General features: G+C 37.0%; 1 protein-coding gene across 6 annotated transcripts in view; it reads left to right on the forward strand.

Annotated features, from left to right (window-relative positions):
- LCOR (ligand dependent nuclear receptor corepressor) overlaps positions 1-15,429 on the forward strand; it is an 88,153-nt gene that overhangs the window by 24,100 nt on the left and 48,624 nt on the right. For 5 of the 6 annotated variants that reach the window (XM_032694429.1, XM_032694434.1, XM_032694435.1 and 2 more), the window contains exons 2-3: positions 7,078-7,143; positions 7,559-7,638. The exons of the other annotated variant lie outside the window; for it this stretch is intronic. In XM_032694429.1, the coding sequence (XP_032550320.1) occupies positions 7,078-7,143; positions 7,559-7,638 (146 nt within the window). The remainder of the gene's footprint in view (positions 1-7,077; positions 7,144-7,558; positions 7,639-15,429) is intronic. 6 annotated transcript variants of the gene reach the window in all.

The following is a 15,429-nucleotide window of genomic DNA, read 5'->3' on the forward strand; positions in this document are numbered from 1 at the left end:
CTGTTTCCATTTCTTGCACTGCGACACAGCCCAGTAACTTTATTGCTTTGCCTCTCTGTTCTTCCTTGTAGAGGGAAGAGATCTACCCTCTTTTAGGGTATTTGGCAGGGCACTTTTCTGCTGTGAAGGCAAGTTCATTGCAGTGCTGTAATTCAGATATGTAGCTGTTTTTCTGTCATGCTTAGCTCATTAAATTTTAAATGTATTGCTGTGAGTTTGGGATTGCATCAGAGAAGATGTTCTTAGACTTGGTTCTCAGAGGAAAAGGAATAGCTTGGTTAAGAGGGATGCTTGGAGAGGAGTGAGGATGGTCTGCTGCGGCTTTTTTTTAAAATTACAGACTAGTAGTGGAATTTTAATGAAGTCCTGCAGAATGGATAGTCAGTCAGAAGCACTTATATCAACAGTACTTGTAGTTTTTTGCTGCTTTTTTGATTTCTGAGCTTACTGCTGTGGTAAGTTACTGTAACAGTGAAATGGCTGTTTGACACAACATGTACCTTGTTGGCTTCTTGATTGGTTCAAATGAAACTTCTCTACTGGAGATGCTGTTCTACAGTGAATAAAGCATTACTCTAAGGCCAAAGAATTCTTTTTCTCTTGAGCTCCAAGGGCCTGTTTAGGGACCCCAGCAGGCAACGCTCTGTATTTTGTCTTTGGAAGAGAAGGTGTTTTGGTGCAAAAAGGTACAGAAGAGCTGTGTGTTGCTATACAGAACTTGGATATACGTGTTCTTTTAAACAGTACCTGTCTTAACATCCATAGTTCTTTTCTTCTGTATGCATGTTTCTTTATTGCTATTACAGAGTCAGGTTATTGATATTTAATGTCCCTAGAATCCTCTGGAGCAGGGATGTCTGCGTTAGATCCCTGAACGGTGCAGTTTCAGTAACAAGAATGGGGAAGTGTGAAATTTGAAAAATTGCTTGAGATGCACAGCTTTTTCTTTGTTCCCTCAGAAGCTAAAGCAAAGTTGGTTTAACTTGTAGTTGGAGTACTTAATTGGACATCATTCAGATAATGGGATCTCTCATCATAGGTGGATGAGAGTATCTTCTATTTTGTTGCATGAATAAAAGAATGTTCACAACTTATAATTATATGCATGTCCTGAGATTTAGTGTATATTAATAACCGTCCTGTGACTTTTTTTCCCCTCCCTTGTTGCTTGGTCTTGCTTTTCTATTAAGATGCCTGTGACTGAAACATTCAAGTTTAATAGATTTTTGTCCTGAAAGGGACAGAATTCCCATGTTACATATAGACTGTAGGATTTTTCTGAATTAATTCCTGCTTCAAATCCCATAGCTGTGGATAAATATAACCAATCTTGACCAGAAAATCTAGGCATGAGAAATCCAATAAAAACCTGATGTGATGGTGGTGGCTCTTGCTTCATACTAGTTAATGAGGCTCCTAACATGATGAATCTAAGTGCTGGGGGAGAGGGAAAGGGGAATAGATCTTAGTGGCCAGCCTGTGCTTCCCTAAATAACACCTTCAGAATCCTAGGAAAGGGAGAGCATCGATCTGGTCCTGGAGTGCATGTCTTATGTCTTTAGTTGGACCCTTGTAAAATTAAAGAGTGTCTTTATGTCTGGCTGAATTTGATCAGCTTCCAATTTCAGCTGCTGGATCTGGCCATGTCTTTGAGAAGCTGTTTTTCCTGTTCCTAGATGTGTGATTTGTGGCTTTCTCCATTCTCCCCCCGCCCCCCTTTCGAAGTAGTGTTTAATTGCATTTGCTTTGGTAAGCAGCCTCTGTGACCTGGGCCTTTTGTTACTTACTGCTCTTCCTGTCTTTGTAGCTCCTGCAAATTTAGTGACTGCTTTCTTCCAAGTCACCAGCTAGGACTAAAATGGTAAATGGCACAGGGCCAAGAGCCAATACCTGATGGACCTCGCTAGCAGTAGTTTCCCATTGACACAGACATTTCAAGAGCTGTCACTTAATTGATTTGGAATCTGTTTTATATTTATTTGACTGAGTTTTGTTTTGGAGGTTTTTTGGTGGTTTATTATTATTATTATTATTATTATTATTATTTTAATTTTTTTTTATTTTCGGGGTGTGTTTTTCTGTCTGATTTTAGTCAAAATATGTTGTACCAGCCAAAAAATGTAAAATATTATATGATATTTATTGTTAATAAAAATTTTAGTTTCCTGCACGTCTAATAGGAATTTTTGTAAGCCCATGTTGATCAAAACCATTTTTTCTGTTAGTTCCTCTGAACTGTTCTTGGTTTTGAAAACCTTTACAGAGTTGAGATTCCAGTACTCATTTGTTTAACGTTTTGACATTTCAAACGGATGATTTTTTTCTTTTTCAAGCCCATTGGGACTTTCTCAATATTTCAGGACTTTCTGGAATTAAACACTGCTGGAATTACTCTTTGAGTAAGTCCCAGAAAAAAACCCAACACACCTCCATAGAATATTAAGAAGTTAATGTTAATAACACTACTTTAATAAATTTTGTTGAATGATTGTATGTCATTTTGTTGAATGTTTCTTAATATACTACCATATTCTTATTTGTATTACCTAAAAAACCCAATCTACATGTGTCTTGTTTTTGATCTTATCTTTGCTTACTTTAAAGCTGTGTGCATCTCTTCTCTGACCTTTGTAACATTTCTGAATTTTGATTTATCTCCTCTGCTCTGAATCTTCCTGTGCATCTTCCAACCTCTTGTCTCCTCTTTGTGCTTTTACCCTTAGTCACATTGTGGGTTTGGGTTTTGGTTTTTTGGTGGTGTTTTTGTTTTTGTTTTTGTTTTTTTTTTTTTAATTTAATTTTATTTTTTTTTCCCTGTGGTTTTGATGGTTCCTAATAAGTTCTTAAATAGTTAAGAAATTTAAACAAAATATTTGGACAACTAATGCCTTAAGTTACTTGACTCAATTTCCAAATTTTTGAAGTTGTCCTTTTAATGTGCAAATCACAATGTATTAAGGTGACTGTTTATTATAAATAAATGCTGATGAATCACTTGTCTTATTTTCTGTTGCAATTGGTTCAATGCAGTTGGACTTGATGGTCCATGTGGGTCCCTTTCAACTCAGGATATTCTGGTTCTCTGACCTACTATACTTAACTGCTGCCCTGGCTGATACTGATTTAGTCGAGTGAGGTTTAGTTTACAAATTGATATTCACAGATTAAATGAATATGCACAGAAAAGGGGTGAAGAGTTGAAAATTAATTATGTTGGGTTTTATTTTCTCCCTTCAGCACCCTTGATATGTTGATTTATTTTTTTTTTATTTATTAACAATTTATGCAATAATATATTCAGACCAATTGTTGCCTCTCTTTTTATACTACCCTCAAAATTATTTGTACCACAAACTTAAAGACAAGCTTTACTGCTTTGACCAGATACATACGTAGGGCTGAATTGTGCAGTGATTATTCAAAGATATGTTTGAACTGTGCTGTCTTGACGTGAAAAAAAGCAGTGTTTGACATGCTGGGCTCTGTGTCAATGGCACTCCAGAAATGCATCCCTGTCTTCTTCTGAAGATCTTACATTCTTGTTTTTTATAGTAGAGAATGTGTCTTTGGCTAATCCACATTGCTAGAGATCAGCCAGTAAAGTCCTCTCCTGGACTATTGACTTCTCTAATACTGTTATCTCAAGGAGCCTGGTAGCTACTTAATCATTACAAGTGCTCTCAGTTTTAAGGGAAAAGATGACTTCAGGATCTAACTAGATTTTTTTTTTTTTTGCAAAGCTTAACTTAAACTGTTGTGTTAAATTGTTGTCTTAAACTGTTGTGTTAAATTCTTATCTTAAACCATTAGCCATCAAACTACCAGTACAGTTTAAATTTATGACAAAATATTTGATAACAGATGGGTAAAAATGCCAAGAAAAGATGAAAATAAAACTGCTTAGATGCAGAGACAAAAGTAGTGAAATTTGACCATGCTGAAAACTGCATAGTCAACTCTTTTCTTCTCTTTAGTCTTAATTTCTTTGCTTGCTACTCTTAGCATAAAAATGGTACATACCTATTCTGATTTTTGTCACAGGTTGGTTTAGGGAATGCTTTACTTGCAGAGCTAACAATTGTGAAATAGGAGTAAGTATGTAACAACCTCTGCATTTAAAAAGTTATTCCACCCTTGCTTCAGTACTAAGGGTTTTCTTTGTTTGTTCTGGGATTTATTTATTTTTTTCTAATTCTTCACTTCCTAGAGAGTCTTCTGGGACTTAGAGTTGTTTTACACTTCATAAATGTTGTATGTTTTAAAACATTAAACCTTTTTTTTCCTAAATTCTTACACTAACATCCAAAAGATGTTTTTCATTGTAAAGATCACCAGTAGTATTTGTAAGACTTAAATTTGTGGCTGCTTTAACTGTGAAGAACATATCTGAGAAATCTAAATACTACCAATATTGAAAATCTAATCTGACATATAAATAATACTGATTTCTAAAATACTGGGATCTTCATTCTTTTTCTCTCTTCTGTTATTCCTGCAACTTTTCCACTGGCCCTGCTGTTCAGCTGCTGTGAACTCTCAGACGCTGAAATACAGATGATGAAAATATAGAAACTGGAATTTAGCAGAGGCAGCCATGTTAATTTCTGTTCCATTTGAAATGCAGGAAAATATCATCTGCCAAATGGAAAAGGACAATCGGTGGGAAAAGAAATGTTCTTTTCAAGCTTCTAAGAGCAGTGACAATGGAGAGAAAAAATACTATAAAAAGTAGGCAGCTCCTTTTTCAAGATTTTGTTTTCAATGTATTCTGCATGATTAACTGTACACAGTTGCTCTTTTGGAGCCCTGAATGACTGAACACGACATCACAGGGCTTATACTGCCTTTGCTGCATTTCTCTTTGCATTTGGGGGGAATAGGGCTCAGCTTCATGGCAGTTTTACCAGTCTTTAGTTTAATTTTTGAATACATTCATACTTCCCTTATTTGCCTTTTTTAATGTCAAACATTGCACATAAGATGTTCTGCTGTTGCTATGCAACTGCTAAATCCAATATTTAATATTAATAAAACCCGAGTGGCATTAGCATCACTCAGAACAGTGGGCTAGCAAACTACGATCATACAATATCCAAGCTGTAAAACTTGGCAGGGACTTCAGTGTGCAATTGCATGCATGGCAAACTGTGGGGCAATGAGTCACTGGCAGTTACTATTTTAAGATTGATGAGTTTGAGTAAATTTCTGAGATCTTTTGATTTATTTATATATATATATATATATATAAAAATGTAAGTTTTTAAACAAAAAGATTAAGAATGAGGTCGATTAGCTGTTTTCCTTAAGGTTTCATTTCAGAGTCAAATTCGGAGGGGTCACTACCCATAAAAGAGTCAGCATTATAAACCTATGGGTCAATACCCTGATTCTCCTATTTTTCTTCTAGGTCAGGTTGGTCGGCCCTTTCCCACTGTTCCTGCCACTTCCTGAAGCCTGAATTGGCTTTTTTTGGAGGCAGTGCTACTTCTCTGCCTGACAAGGTGCTGTTGGATGGGATGTTTTTCCAGTTTTTCTTCTTCCACCTTGTTTTCTGATCTCTCCCTATTTCTCTTTACTGCTATTTCACCGTCACTCTTTTTTTTCTTTTTTTTTTCTTTTTTTTTTTTAAATCCATTTCTTTTTTCCCCCCCCTTTCTTTTTTTTTTTTTTTTTTTTTTTTTGTTCTCCACTCGGTCCTCTCTGAGATTATATTTTTAGTGCCAGGCTCTGACAGGTGTTAGATCATGGATGGTCTTGTACCCCAGCAATGCTCTGGCCATCTAAGTCATGTTGCAGACTGCAGATTCTGTAGGATCCTGCATCTGACAGCTGGTGGTGTTGGTGCACTGACACTCGCTGACACCCAGAGGGGTGCAATGCTATTTGTCCTTTATTTTTCAAGACTGCTGTGCAAAACATAACTTTGATATTAGATCTGGATGAAGTCAGAATTATTTTAGAATTACTGCTCTTCTACAATGTAATAACTGATTTCCTTCATAGTACGTGATCGTCTAGATTTTGACTGATTTCTTAAAAATAGCTATTTCAGATAGTTTGTCCCCAATTCACCCATGCAAATTTCTCTAAAAACCATATTTTTGTTTCTTAGTTTTTTTTTTCCTGCTGCTTCTTCTGCCCCTCAAAGACCCAGACAAGTAGGAGAAGCTAGGAGCCCCCAAACCTCTATTAAACCTACAAAGCAAAATTATTAAGGGGGGGGGAATATAGTAAGTTGTACTGGTCATATTGTGAATACATTTTTATAAGGAGGTGAAATTTGTCTGTCCCCCTTGAAGTAGTCTTTGTACTTTTCATATTCACTCTGCTAACCTGTGTTCTCACAGCATTGGGTAGTTAATAGCTCTGTAGCTTTTTTTACTGCCAGCAGGGGTTTAGTGTAATATTGATTTAACATTTCCCAATAATGGCAGTAATTTTGGTGAAGGTTTTCCCTCTTTTGGAATAAACTCGAATTGGTTACATGTATTTTACGTGAGGCATAAATCATGGCATTGAAGTAAATTGGACTGTGTGTGTCTCAGATGCAGATCAGTGATTGGAATTTCGTTCCTTAGTGACACGGCAATGCTGAATCCCTTTCCTTTTCATTTTCTCTCCTCAAACTTGTGACTCCTCAGGAAACAGTGATTTTAATGTTTGCTGAAATTCAGAAAAGTAACCGAATGCCACTGAGATGGAAGAATGTATTTTTTTAACTGGGCAAACATACCTTATTTCAGTTTGGAGACTTAAAATGAGAGTATTTTTGTGTAGAAATTAACTGGTCATGTTGTAGAACATATAGTTTTTTGTGTTCTTTTCAAAATGGTTTATTTCAATGTCATAATGTTCTTCGTTTTTAGCCTAGCTATTTACAGAAGTACAGGAGTCGGTGGACTCTGTGCTATGGTTTGTCAGTAGTTCAGTCATCACAATTGACCCATGTATCTTGTAATACTTAGAGAAAGCACGTTGAGCTCTGTTCTTGGAACAGATAAATATAGAACTGCTATTGTGAATATTGTAGTGACGTACTTAATCTAGAAAGCTAACAATTCTTTTATTTGCTTTTAGGGTTTGAAAGTATTCTAGAAGGCCTGTTTGGACCTGGATTATTAAAAGATCTCAGTTTGTTTAAAGGTATTCAATCTCTATGTTTGTATCTTGTTCTGCATTTCTAATGACAGAAGCAGCCCCAGCTCTGCCTCTAGAAAATGTGTGTTACCGTGGTGATTTGTGCTTTTTTTCCCCCTCCCCCAGGCAGTGCTCACAGTTAGTTTCATATTGGCTAAAATTACTAATGAGTGTGCGTTCATCTTTATGTAGCTGGGAGTGTATTTGGCAGTGCTGGGAAAAACAGATTAGTTGTGCAATGATAAAATGTATACAGTTTGGTAACCTGGGGACTTAGAAAAATGGCCGATATGAAGCCTGCATCCTCAGAATGCAGGCAAGAATGTTGTGAAACAGGTATTTAATTCAGCATTTCTCTTTTGGCTCCAGTTGTGTCGTGGTTTATGAATATGAAGTAATTTGCTATTCTTCTGATTTACAGACTGTGAGCCTGAAGGTGTTTCTGATTGGTCTTTTGATGAAAATTGTCTTTTCTGCTGCCTGAGAAGAGAAAAAGTGAAGGTAACAATGCAGATGTGTGAAGCTAGTAGTTGTAGGGGAGGGACAAAGGGAGGGAGTTTGCTGCTCTGTTAACTGAATATGGAAAATCTGCAACCTCCTACCCCTTTCCCCTCCTTTGGAAGAAGGTTTTCTGAATTAAAATACGCAAGTTAATGAACAGACCTGCCTCTTTTGTGCAACTTTTTCTTTGTAGTACGTGATGCAGGTGGTATGTTTTTTTTCCCCCTATGTATTGGCCCTTTCTGTTCAGTTTTTTTTATTTGTTGTGGGTGTGTGTTGAGTTCTTTGTCAGAGATCTTGTTGGGAATCATGAAACCCTTCCTCGGGGACCCAAACTGTGGCTTGTGCATGTTTACTACAGTCAGGTGATGGGCTTATCTTCAATATGGAAATGTGGTTCATTTTAACAACCTAGAGTCTTGTTCTGTATCTGGGAATCCCCTTCCCTGTGGGCCATATCCTTTTATTAAAGGGCTCTCATGTATGGTAGATTCTGTACTGTGCTTGTTCATAACCAAGTCAGAGCCTAAACATGGACAAGTCAGCTTTGCCAACTTAATAAACTTGCAGTTTGTTTTATTAAGGAGATTATAGGTGTATATGAAACAAAAGCTATCATGCTATACGTGATTGTTGCTCAGCCCATGTGTTGAAATAATGATTGTTCCGTAGCATAGGAAGGAAGGATCATCTGCCTTGGTGAAACTTAATTTACTGGAACTCGTAACTATTACTTTTTCCTGCACAATGTTAAACAACACCAGAGTGGATCTCTATCAACTTAGGAATGAAACAAAAGCACTCTTTCCTCTGTGTAGCTGCATGGCTTGTCCATAAAGGAAGTACCTTGTTGACACTGATACTTGCCATATTGCCTGTTTATTCCTGTTTCCGTATTACAGTTTCTGTTAAGGCAAGGGAGGAGGTTTAGGAATGCTTGCATTTAGAATAGGTACAAGGCATAATTCCTTCATTGAGGCTGACAGCAGGTAAGATGTGTGTATGCTTGTGGTGTAAGGAGTTCTGTCTTTTGTCTTACCTCATCTCATAAAAGGAAAAAATTCAGTGTTTAGCACAGTTCTTGTTAAGCCATTGCATTAACGCAGAAAATAATTTTGTGGCACAGAGACTGATCATAGTCTGGGAGAATCTGGCAGTGTATGGGTAGGTCTTCAAAAAGATGGTTTATATCTCAGTCATCCTCATAAGTCCACAATAACTAAAACAAAAGCTCTTGAAAATCAGTGATTGTTAGGTGAAGACAAAAATGAAGAGCATGAATGTTCACTGTATAGTGTGCTGATCAGGTACAGTGCCTTGTCCTTTTCAAGCTTCTATGCAACCTTTAATCAGAAGCTGAGATACCACTATTTATATTTTCTTCCACTTTGCTGGGTTTTTCTTTCTGGTTTCACAAGTGTAGCCCGTAATTGAGTATTACTGAGAAACTGGCAATGTATTCCTTATGCAAGTGATAGTTACCATTAATGTTAAGGATCCTCACATGATTCCTTATTGTACTGTGTGGTGGCTTTTAAATGGGTGAAAGACAAGATGCAGATGTGGTCACACCTGATGTGCTCCATGATGTTTTGTCATCAGGGGTCGAAGGAGATTTTAGGATTGTGTACAGGCTGATACAGAATGCAGAAGGGGTGTGCAGCACTGCTAGGGGAAGAGGAAGGAGATTTGTCCTGACCAGGCTGCAGAGAACTGTGAGATAAGACTTTAGAGTATGAAGGGGTTTTTTTTCTTTTTTCTTTTTTTTTTTTTCGTTTACTGCCCTCCAGCCTCTCTGTCAGTTCTGTTGGGTTTGGGGTTTTCGGCTTTTTGGTTTATCTTTTTTTGGTTTGGTTTTTGAGGGAGGAATATGGCTCCTTTTAGATATAGGGAGTTCTTGTGTGTCAGCTGAGAGAGATGGCAGGGTGGGAGTGCTTCCTTTCTCCTGTGGGTGCAGCAGATTGCTGCACTGCTGGCACTGATGTCATTAGCTTGCAATACAGATCTAAATAGGATTCTTTCATGAGAGCCTTCAAATAGTGTGAGTTTGACAACATCTTAATTTGAATTGAAATGTCATAGAATTTTTAGAAAAAAGTTTGTAACTTAATTTGGTATTTAGCCAAATAATGGACATCCTTCAGCTAATGAATTAAATTAGAAATGGTGCTAATTTATTTGAAATGTTTTCCATTGAGCATCTGTACTAATATCTGTAACTCTTCTTTTTAGGGAGTTGGAGGCTCATTCTTCTGTAACTGCTAAAACTGTCTGTTCCTGTACATAAAGTGATAGCAGTTGTGCTTTTTCTGCCTTACCCTCTATTCTGCTTTTTTTTTATTGTTCATCTGCATCCTCTTAAATTTTTAGGAAAAGAACCAGGCAGGGTGCGATGATTTGGGTTTGTGCTTATATACTGCTGAGTTACAGAATTAAAAAGTATGTAATTGATGTTGTAGCTGGGAGCAAGATAGCCACAAACCACGTGGTTGTGGCTGGCTTTTTTTTCCAATGAATACACCTTTAGCAATACCCATCTAGGATTGGTTGAATAATTAATCAATGTCCTTGATTTTCACCTTTGACTGACATGTAGGCACCTGGTCCAACAAGTTCAAAACCAATTAAAATCTTCAGGGTTTTTTTCTGGATTTCATTTGCCCTTAAGAATTACCTGTAATGTAGGAGACCAGTAGTTGTGCTTAAGAAAAATTGAGTTCTTGTCTGTAGGATGAGAATTGAAGGCCAGTATTAGTTTATTGGCAGAGCTGCTTAAGGGGTAAAAAACTTCATTTGCTCTCCCACTCTTTCAGTGATGTTGGTTCTTGCTTTTACAAGCAGTCAGATTCAATTACACAACTTCTTCAAAGGATGGAGAACCATCTGCTGAAGTATTCTAAAAAGATTAATTTATTTGTAGCAGTAGTTCTACTTGCAAATACTGAGCAAATGCATGCGTTTTTTGGCAGTCAAAATACAAGACAGGTTTTGATAGAGAAATAGACTTAAGTGTCTTCATGTGTAAGGGATAATAAACTACAGACAAAGTAGGGAGCTAACATTTTCCCTGTTGTATTTTTGTTCAAATTCAAAGCGTTATGTGCAATAACATAGAGCTTTTCAAAACTGGATTTTTTTTCCTTTCATCACAGAATGCAGAATACAACAATTGTTTCGGTGTGGTATGATCAGAGAATAACTGGTAACCTAAGGAGCTGCTGCCTGGGTGCCTGTGTGCAGTAAGGCATGGGTACATTGATGGACAAGAAAGTCAAAAAAGGCAATTAGCATCTCTAGCTGCCTACAGAGGATCAGGTCCTATGGGACCAAATTTGGTGAATTTGCATTTGGATGATCTGCAAATGTGGTAATTCTCAATTACTTGTGGTCTTTATCACTTTTCCTTCTAAAAGGTTGTGGTACAGAAAAGACTCATCAATTCAGTTGGATTGCACTTTAAGTGTACTTGACTTACCTCTTTTTAATTGTGATTGCTAATTTTCTTTGTGGCTTGTTAGATCTGACAGAGCTGTCATTACAGAAGAAATCTGTAGCTCCATGTAGAATGTTTCTATCAAATCAGGTAGTCTCTACTGTTGGAGCTCAAGCCTAGTTTAAGAAAGGCCAGAAGAAAGGGAATATTGGAAAATGAATCCTTAAAGAGGATTCAGTTGAGTATATTCAGTTGAGTATGTGGAAAATAAAATGCTATTGTCTAAAGCGACATAAAGCAATTTGTATGTATTAAGAGAAAAAGGAACACACACACATGAACACACAACTAATCTCATTAGTTGGTGAGAGCAGAACAAGAAGGATAATACTCCTAAGCACATTAACTATTTTATGGATATATTTAAGCTACAAAAATAGCAAGAGAGAAGATGATTTCTAGGAGCATATTCTGGAGTCTTATGCTGTTGTTGACAGAAGATTGAATCTGGTCTGCAAAGTGCTGTAAAATACTCAGGCTTCAGTGTAAAGACCTCTCACAATTCTTTCATTTGTGAAGAAGTGTGGTAGGCTACAGCATGTGAAGGAGTTGTTTTAAAATTCAAAGTTACTCTGATATGATTTGGATATTTTTAAAAGCTTGTAAGTCATTGCTTTACACAGACATCTGAAAGGTAATATGTTGTTATTTGATTATGATTAGTCATAATGAAAGTTTCTGAATCTGGTGGCCTTTCACTATAGAGGAGCATAAACAATAAGATGTGAACTGTGGTAAGTGTCTGAATAATTCCGAAGTTACCATTATCATCTAAAGCATTAACTTGTAGAATAAGATGGCAAAGGAAATATCTGAAAATTAGTTGAATTTGCAGAACTCTTAGAACTTTTGATGGCTTTAGAATGTGTTTAAACTGTGTACGGAGATCCTCAGTGTGCTGGAACATGCTCTAAAACATTTTTAATGGATTTCACCACTTAAAAAACTTAAGTATTTAGACTGTCAATTTTGTACTATGTGGTTTTAAAATAATTTGATATGGAGGCTAAAACCTGAAGAGGCTGTTTGTGATAATCTCCAGCTGTGTTTAGTAGTAATGTGGGGTTTCAGTTTTATTGGTGCATAAATGTTAATGTAAGCATGTTGTGTTTTCACTGATTTATTTTTTCTCCCTCTAATATAGATAATAAATGATATTCAGTAGTCAAGATAAATTTGTTTTGAATTTGATAAATCTGACATCAGTCATCTTCATATAAAAATATGTATGTTAAGTAAGCGAGGGAGGTCTTAAAACTAATTAAACCATCTGAATTTTTATTAATGCTAAGCTGGGAGCAGTTGTAGATGCTTTAAAGGACATGCTCAGAATTGAAAATGATCTTGTTAAATTTGAGAAACAGGATAGACAGACTTGTGTTATCAAGTCACAAGTTACACATGTCTGAAAAGTGATAGGATGGTAAAATGGTAAACTATTTTGGGGACTATATCAAGAGAGGCATTTTTCTCAATACAGAGAAAAACCTAAATGCTGGTGAAGCCTCACCTGACTGTAGCTTTTTGAGAGATGTAAGCAAACCGAGTAGCACTGAAATGAAAGCAGCAAGAATGACTTGGTCTTGCAGATGGAAGGAAAGAAGAGTCTCTGGTGCTCTTAAAGCTTGTCTACAGAAAATAGTCGATTGTTTTCCTTTTCATGGGTTAAGAATTAAAAAGGCTGTACAGTCTTAAGAAAAATTAAGTGTTGGAGAAGACAGCCTAGGGATGCTGAAACATTCCTTTCTTACTCACTGTTCCTGATCTTACCTTCTGGGGGCAGGGGGTAAGGGTATGGTGGGAGTCTGGATTGTATCCCTGGGGTCCATGGGTTGACTGGTCAACCACGGGTGGTCTGTGGGAAGCCTCCCTCCTTTTTCTCTGCAAAGATGAATAGGAATTATCTCGTACTGTTCTAGCTTCTGGACTCTTCCCACTTCATCTGTGTGTGTCCTGTGGCTTAAACATGAAATGCTGTATCCATATCTGCACAACAACAGTGTGTATCATACCTTTCTCTTGTGTCAGCAGTTTAGCTTTTGGAATTGCTGTATCAACATTTCCTACAAGGAGGGTCTCAGTGAACATCGAGCACTAGTGCTGACAGGGCTGGGCTGCCCAGGATTAGGTGGTCTCTCAAGGTCACGCACTGACCTTGCGTTTTGAAAACCTGAGCTCTGTATTTCAAAGGATCTTTGGCTTAATTACATAGTTATGCTGTTTATCTTAACATACAAAAAGAGCTTCAGCCCTTAGGGAGCATGTGCAAACCACTCCAGGTGTCTTTCTCTGAGGGTATATTGTTCAGTATAGTGATACTGCACGTTAGCTGGTGGGATTCTTTCCACCTGAAGGGAAGCACAGAGAAAATAGAATGAATCCTGTGTTATAAATACTACGTAAAAGTAACTGATTGGTTACAAATATCCTGGAAAAAAACCCAAATGACAATGCTATCTAAATATTAATAGATTTTTCTTCTTCCTACTGTTGCTGCTGAAAATTTTGGTGTGATTCAAGACTGTAGAGTGAGAGGGTAAGCCTGAAATGTTGTTCCAAATAATGGTTATTGGGAAGAAATGCTGGAAAATATAAAAAGAAAAAAAACCCACAACCCCAAACCACAAACCAACCAACCACCCCCCCCCAAATCACACAAAAAAAACCCCACTCTTGGAATTTGACTTTGAATAGCAGTCACAATCAAATGCTTAGTGTGAAAACTTAAATTTTCCTTCCAGGGGTGAACAAACTGCAAAGATTACTGGAATAATTGTGATACAATGGATAAGAAAACAATAAAAAATCCAATCAGCAGAAACATTTCCAGTATATTTTGTCTCATGTAGTCTGTGGTGTATTGCAGATACCAGAAGATGCCGAAGATTATTTTTTTTTCTATGTGCAAAGTTAAATCTGACTCTTTTATATTACTGTGTTTCTTTAGCATGGACACTGATAAAAACAATATATGCAAGGAGGTGCTCTGTAGTTTGAGGGGTAGTAACTAAACATTGCCATTTTCTTGCTATTCCCCTCCTCTCCTGAATGCAGATGAAGTGTTCCTTTATTCAGCTGTTCACCAGTGTAAACCACTTACAATTTTTTTTTTTTGGTTGATCCCTTTTTCTTCATTCCTCCTCTGTGAAGAAAATGTACAGCTTTAGTTAGCCTTGTTAGATTAAATTGTACTCTTCTTACATTGCCTTTATATGAGTAATATAAAGTACACTTGTTTGTGGTGAGCTGTGGTGCCACTGGACTCTGTTTCCACCAAGTTACTAGGCCAGGATTTACTGTGTATTGTCTTAGTTGCAAAACATACTAGGAAGATTTGAAATGCATTTTGTTGGCTGAGGCTTATTTTTATTTTAGGCTTCTTCCAGAGCTGTAGTCTGTTAAAGGGCAGGGTGTCAGATCAGGTTGAAGGCATAATGTTTCCTTCAATTCTGAATTCTCTGTTTGTCCTTTGAATTAAAAGAAAGTTTTTTGCAATGGCTCATGGGACTTTAGCTAGAGGATGCCAATTAACTCTAATGGATCTTATCTAGCTGAATCTCTGTGCATCAGTTTGCAGAGTTTCCTTTTAAAGCAAAACTTCTGTAAAGGCTTAGATATTTCAGTGATTGCTACAACACTTCTATATGCCTAGATTACTTCTGTTATTAGTTAATTTGCACATATGTCTGCTTTATATACAAATTGATAAGCTGAGTTTACAGTTATCCTGATAATGCCTAAAAGATAATATAGCTCATCTTGGACTGTCTGTCAGTAAATAGGACAAATCCTGCAATAAGCTTTGCCAGATGCAGCAACGCAGTTTCAGAAAGAGCGTGCAAGTATGTTCTGTGAAGTCTCACCTGAATCGTAACTCTCAAAAAATATTTGTCTTATTATCCACAAATATTTTTATTGTGAAATCCTGTACAGATATTTCACTTATTTTAGTGTCCTAAAAGTACAACTGCATTTTCAGGGTGTTGATAAAATGGCAGTGAACTGTGGGAGCACTGGGATGCCTGGCACAGAGGTGAACGCTTCTGTTCTGGCTAATCCATCAGTTCAAATTCGTATGAAAGAATTAAAGACTATCTTAAAAGAAGTGTCTCTCTTCTATGGGAGCAAAGAAGTTTGAATCTCTCTGGTATGGAACAAAGCATCAGCCACTTTGTGAGGTCTTTTCTTCCACAGGCTCTTACCTTCATAACATCAAATGTGGTTTTCCTCACCTGTCGCCTCCCTCATCACATGCTCCTCATCTTTTTATTTGGCACAAAATGCTGCTTTGTCTCTGT

This window comes from Chiroxiphia lanceolata, chromosome 8 (genome assembly GCF_009829145.1).
Source record: "Chiroxiphia lanceolata isolate bChiLan1 chromosome 8, bChiLan1.pri, whole genome shotgun sequence".
Taxonomy (NCBI): Eukaryota; Metazoa; Chordata; class Aves; order Passeriformes; family Pipridae; genus Chiroxiphia; species Chiroxiphia lanceolata.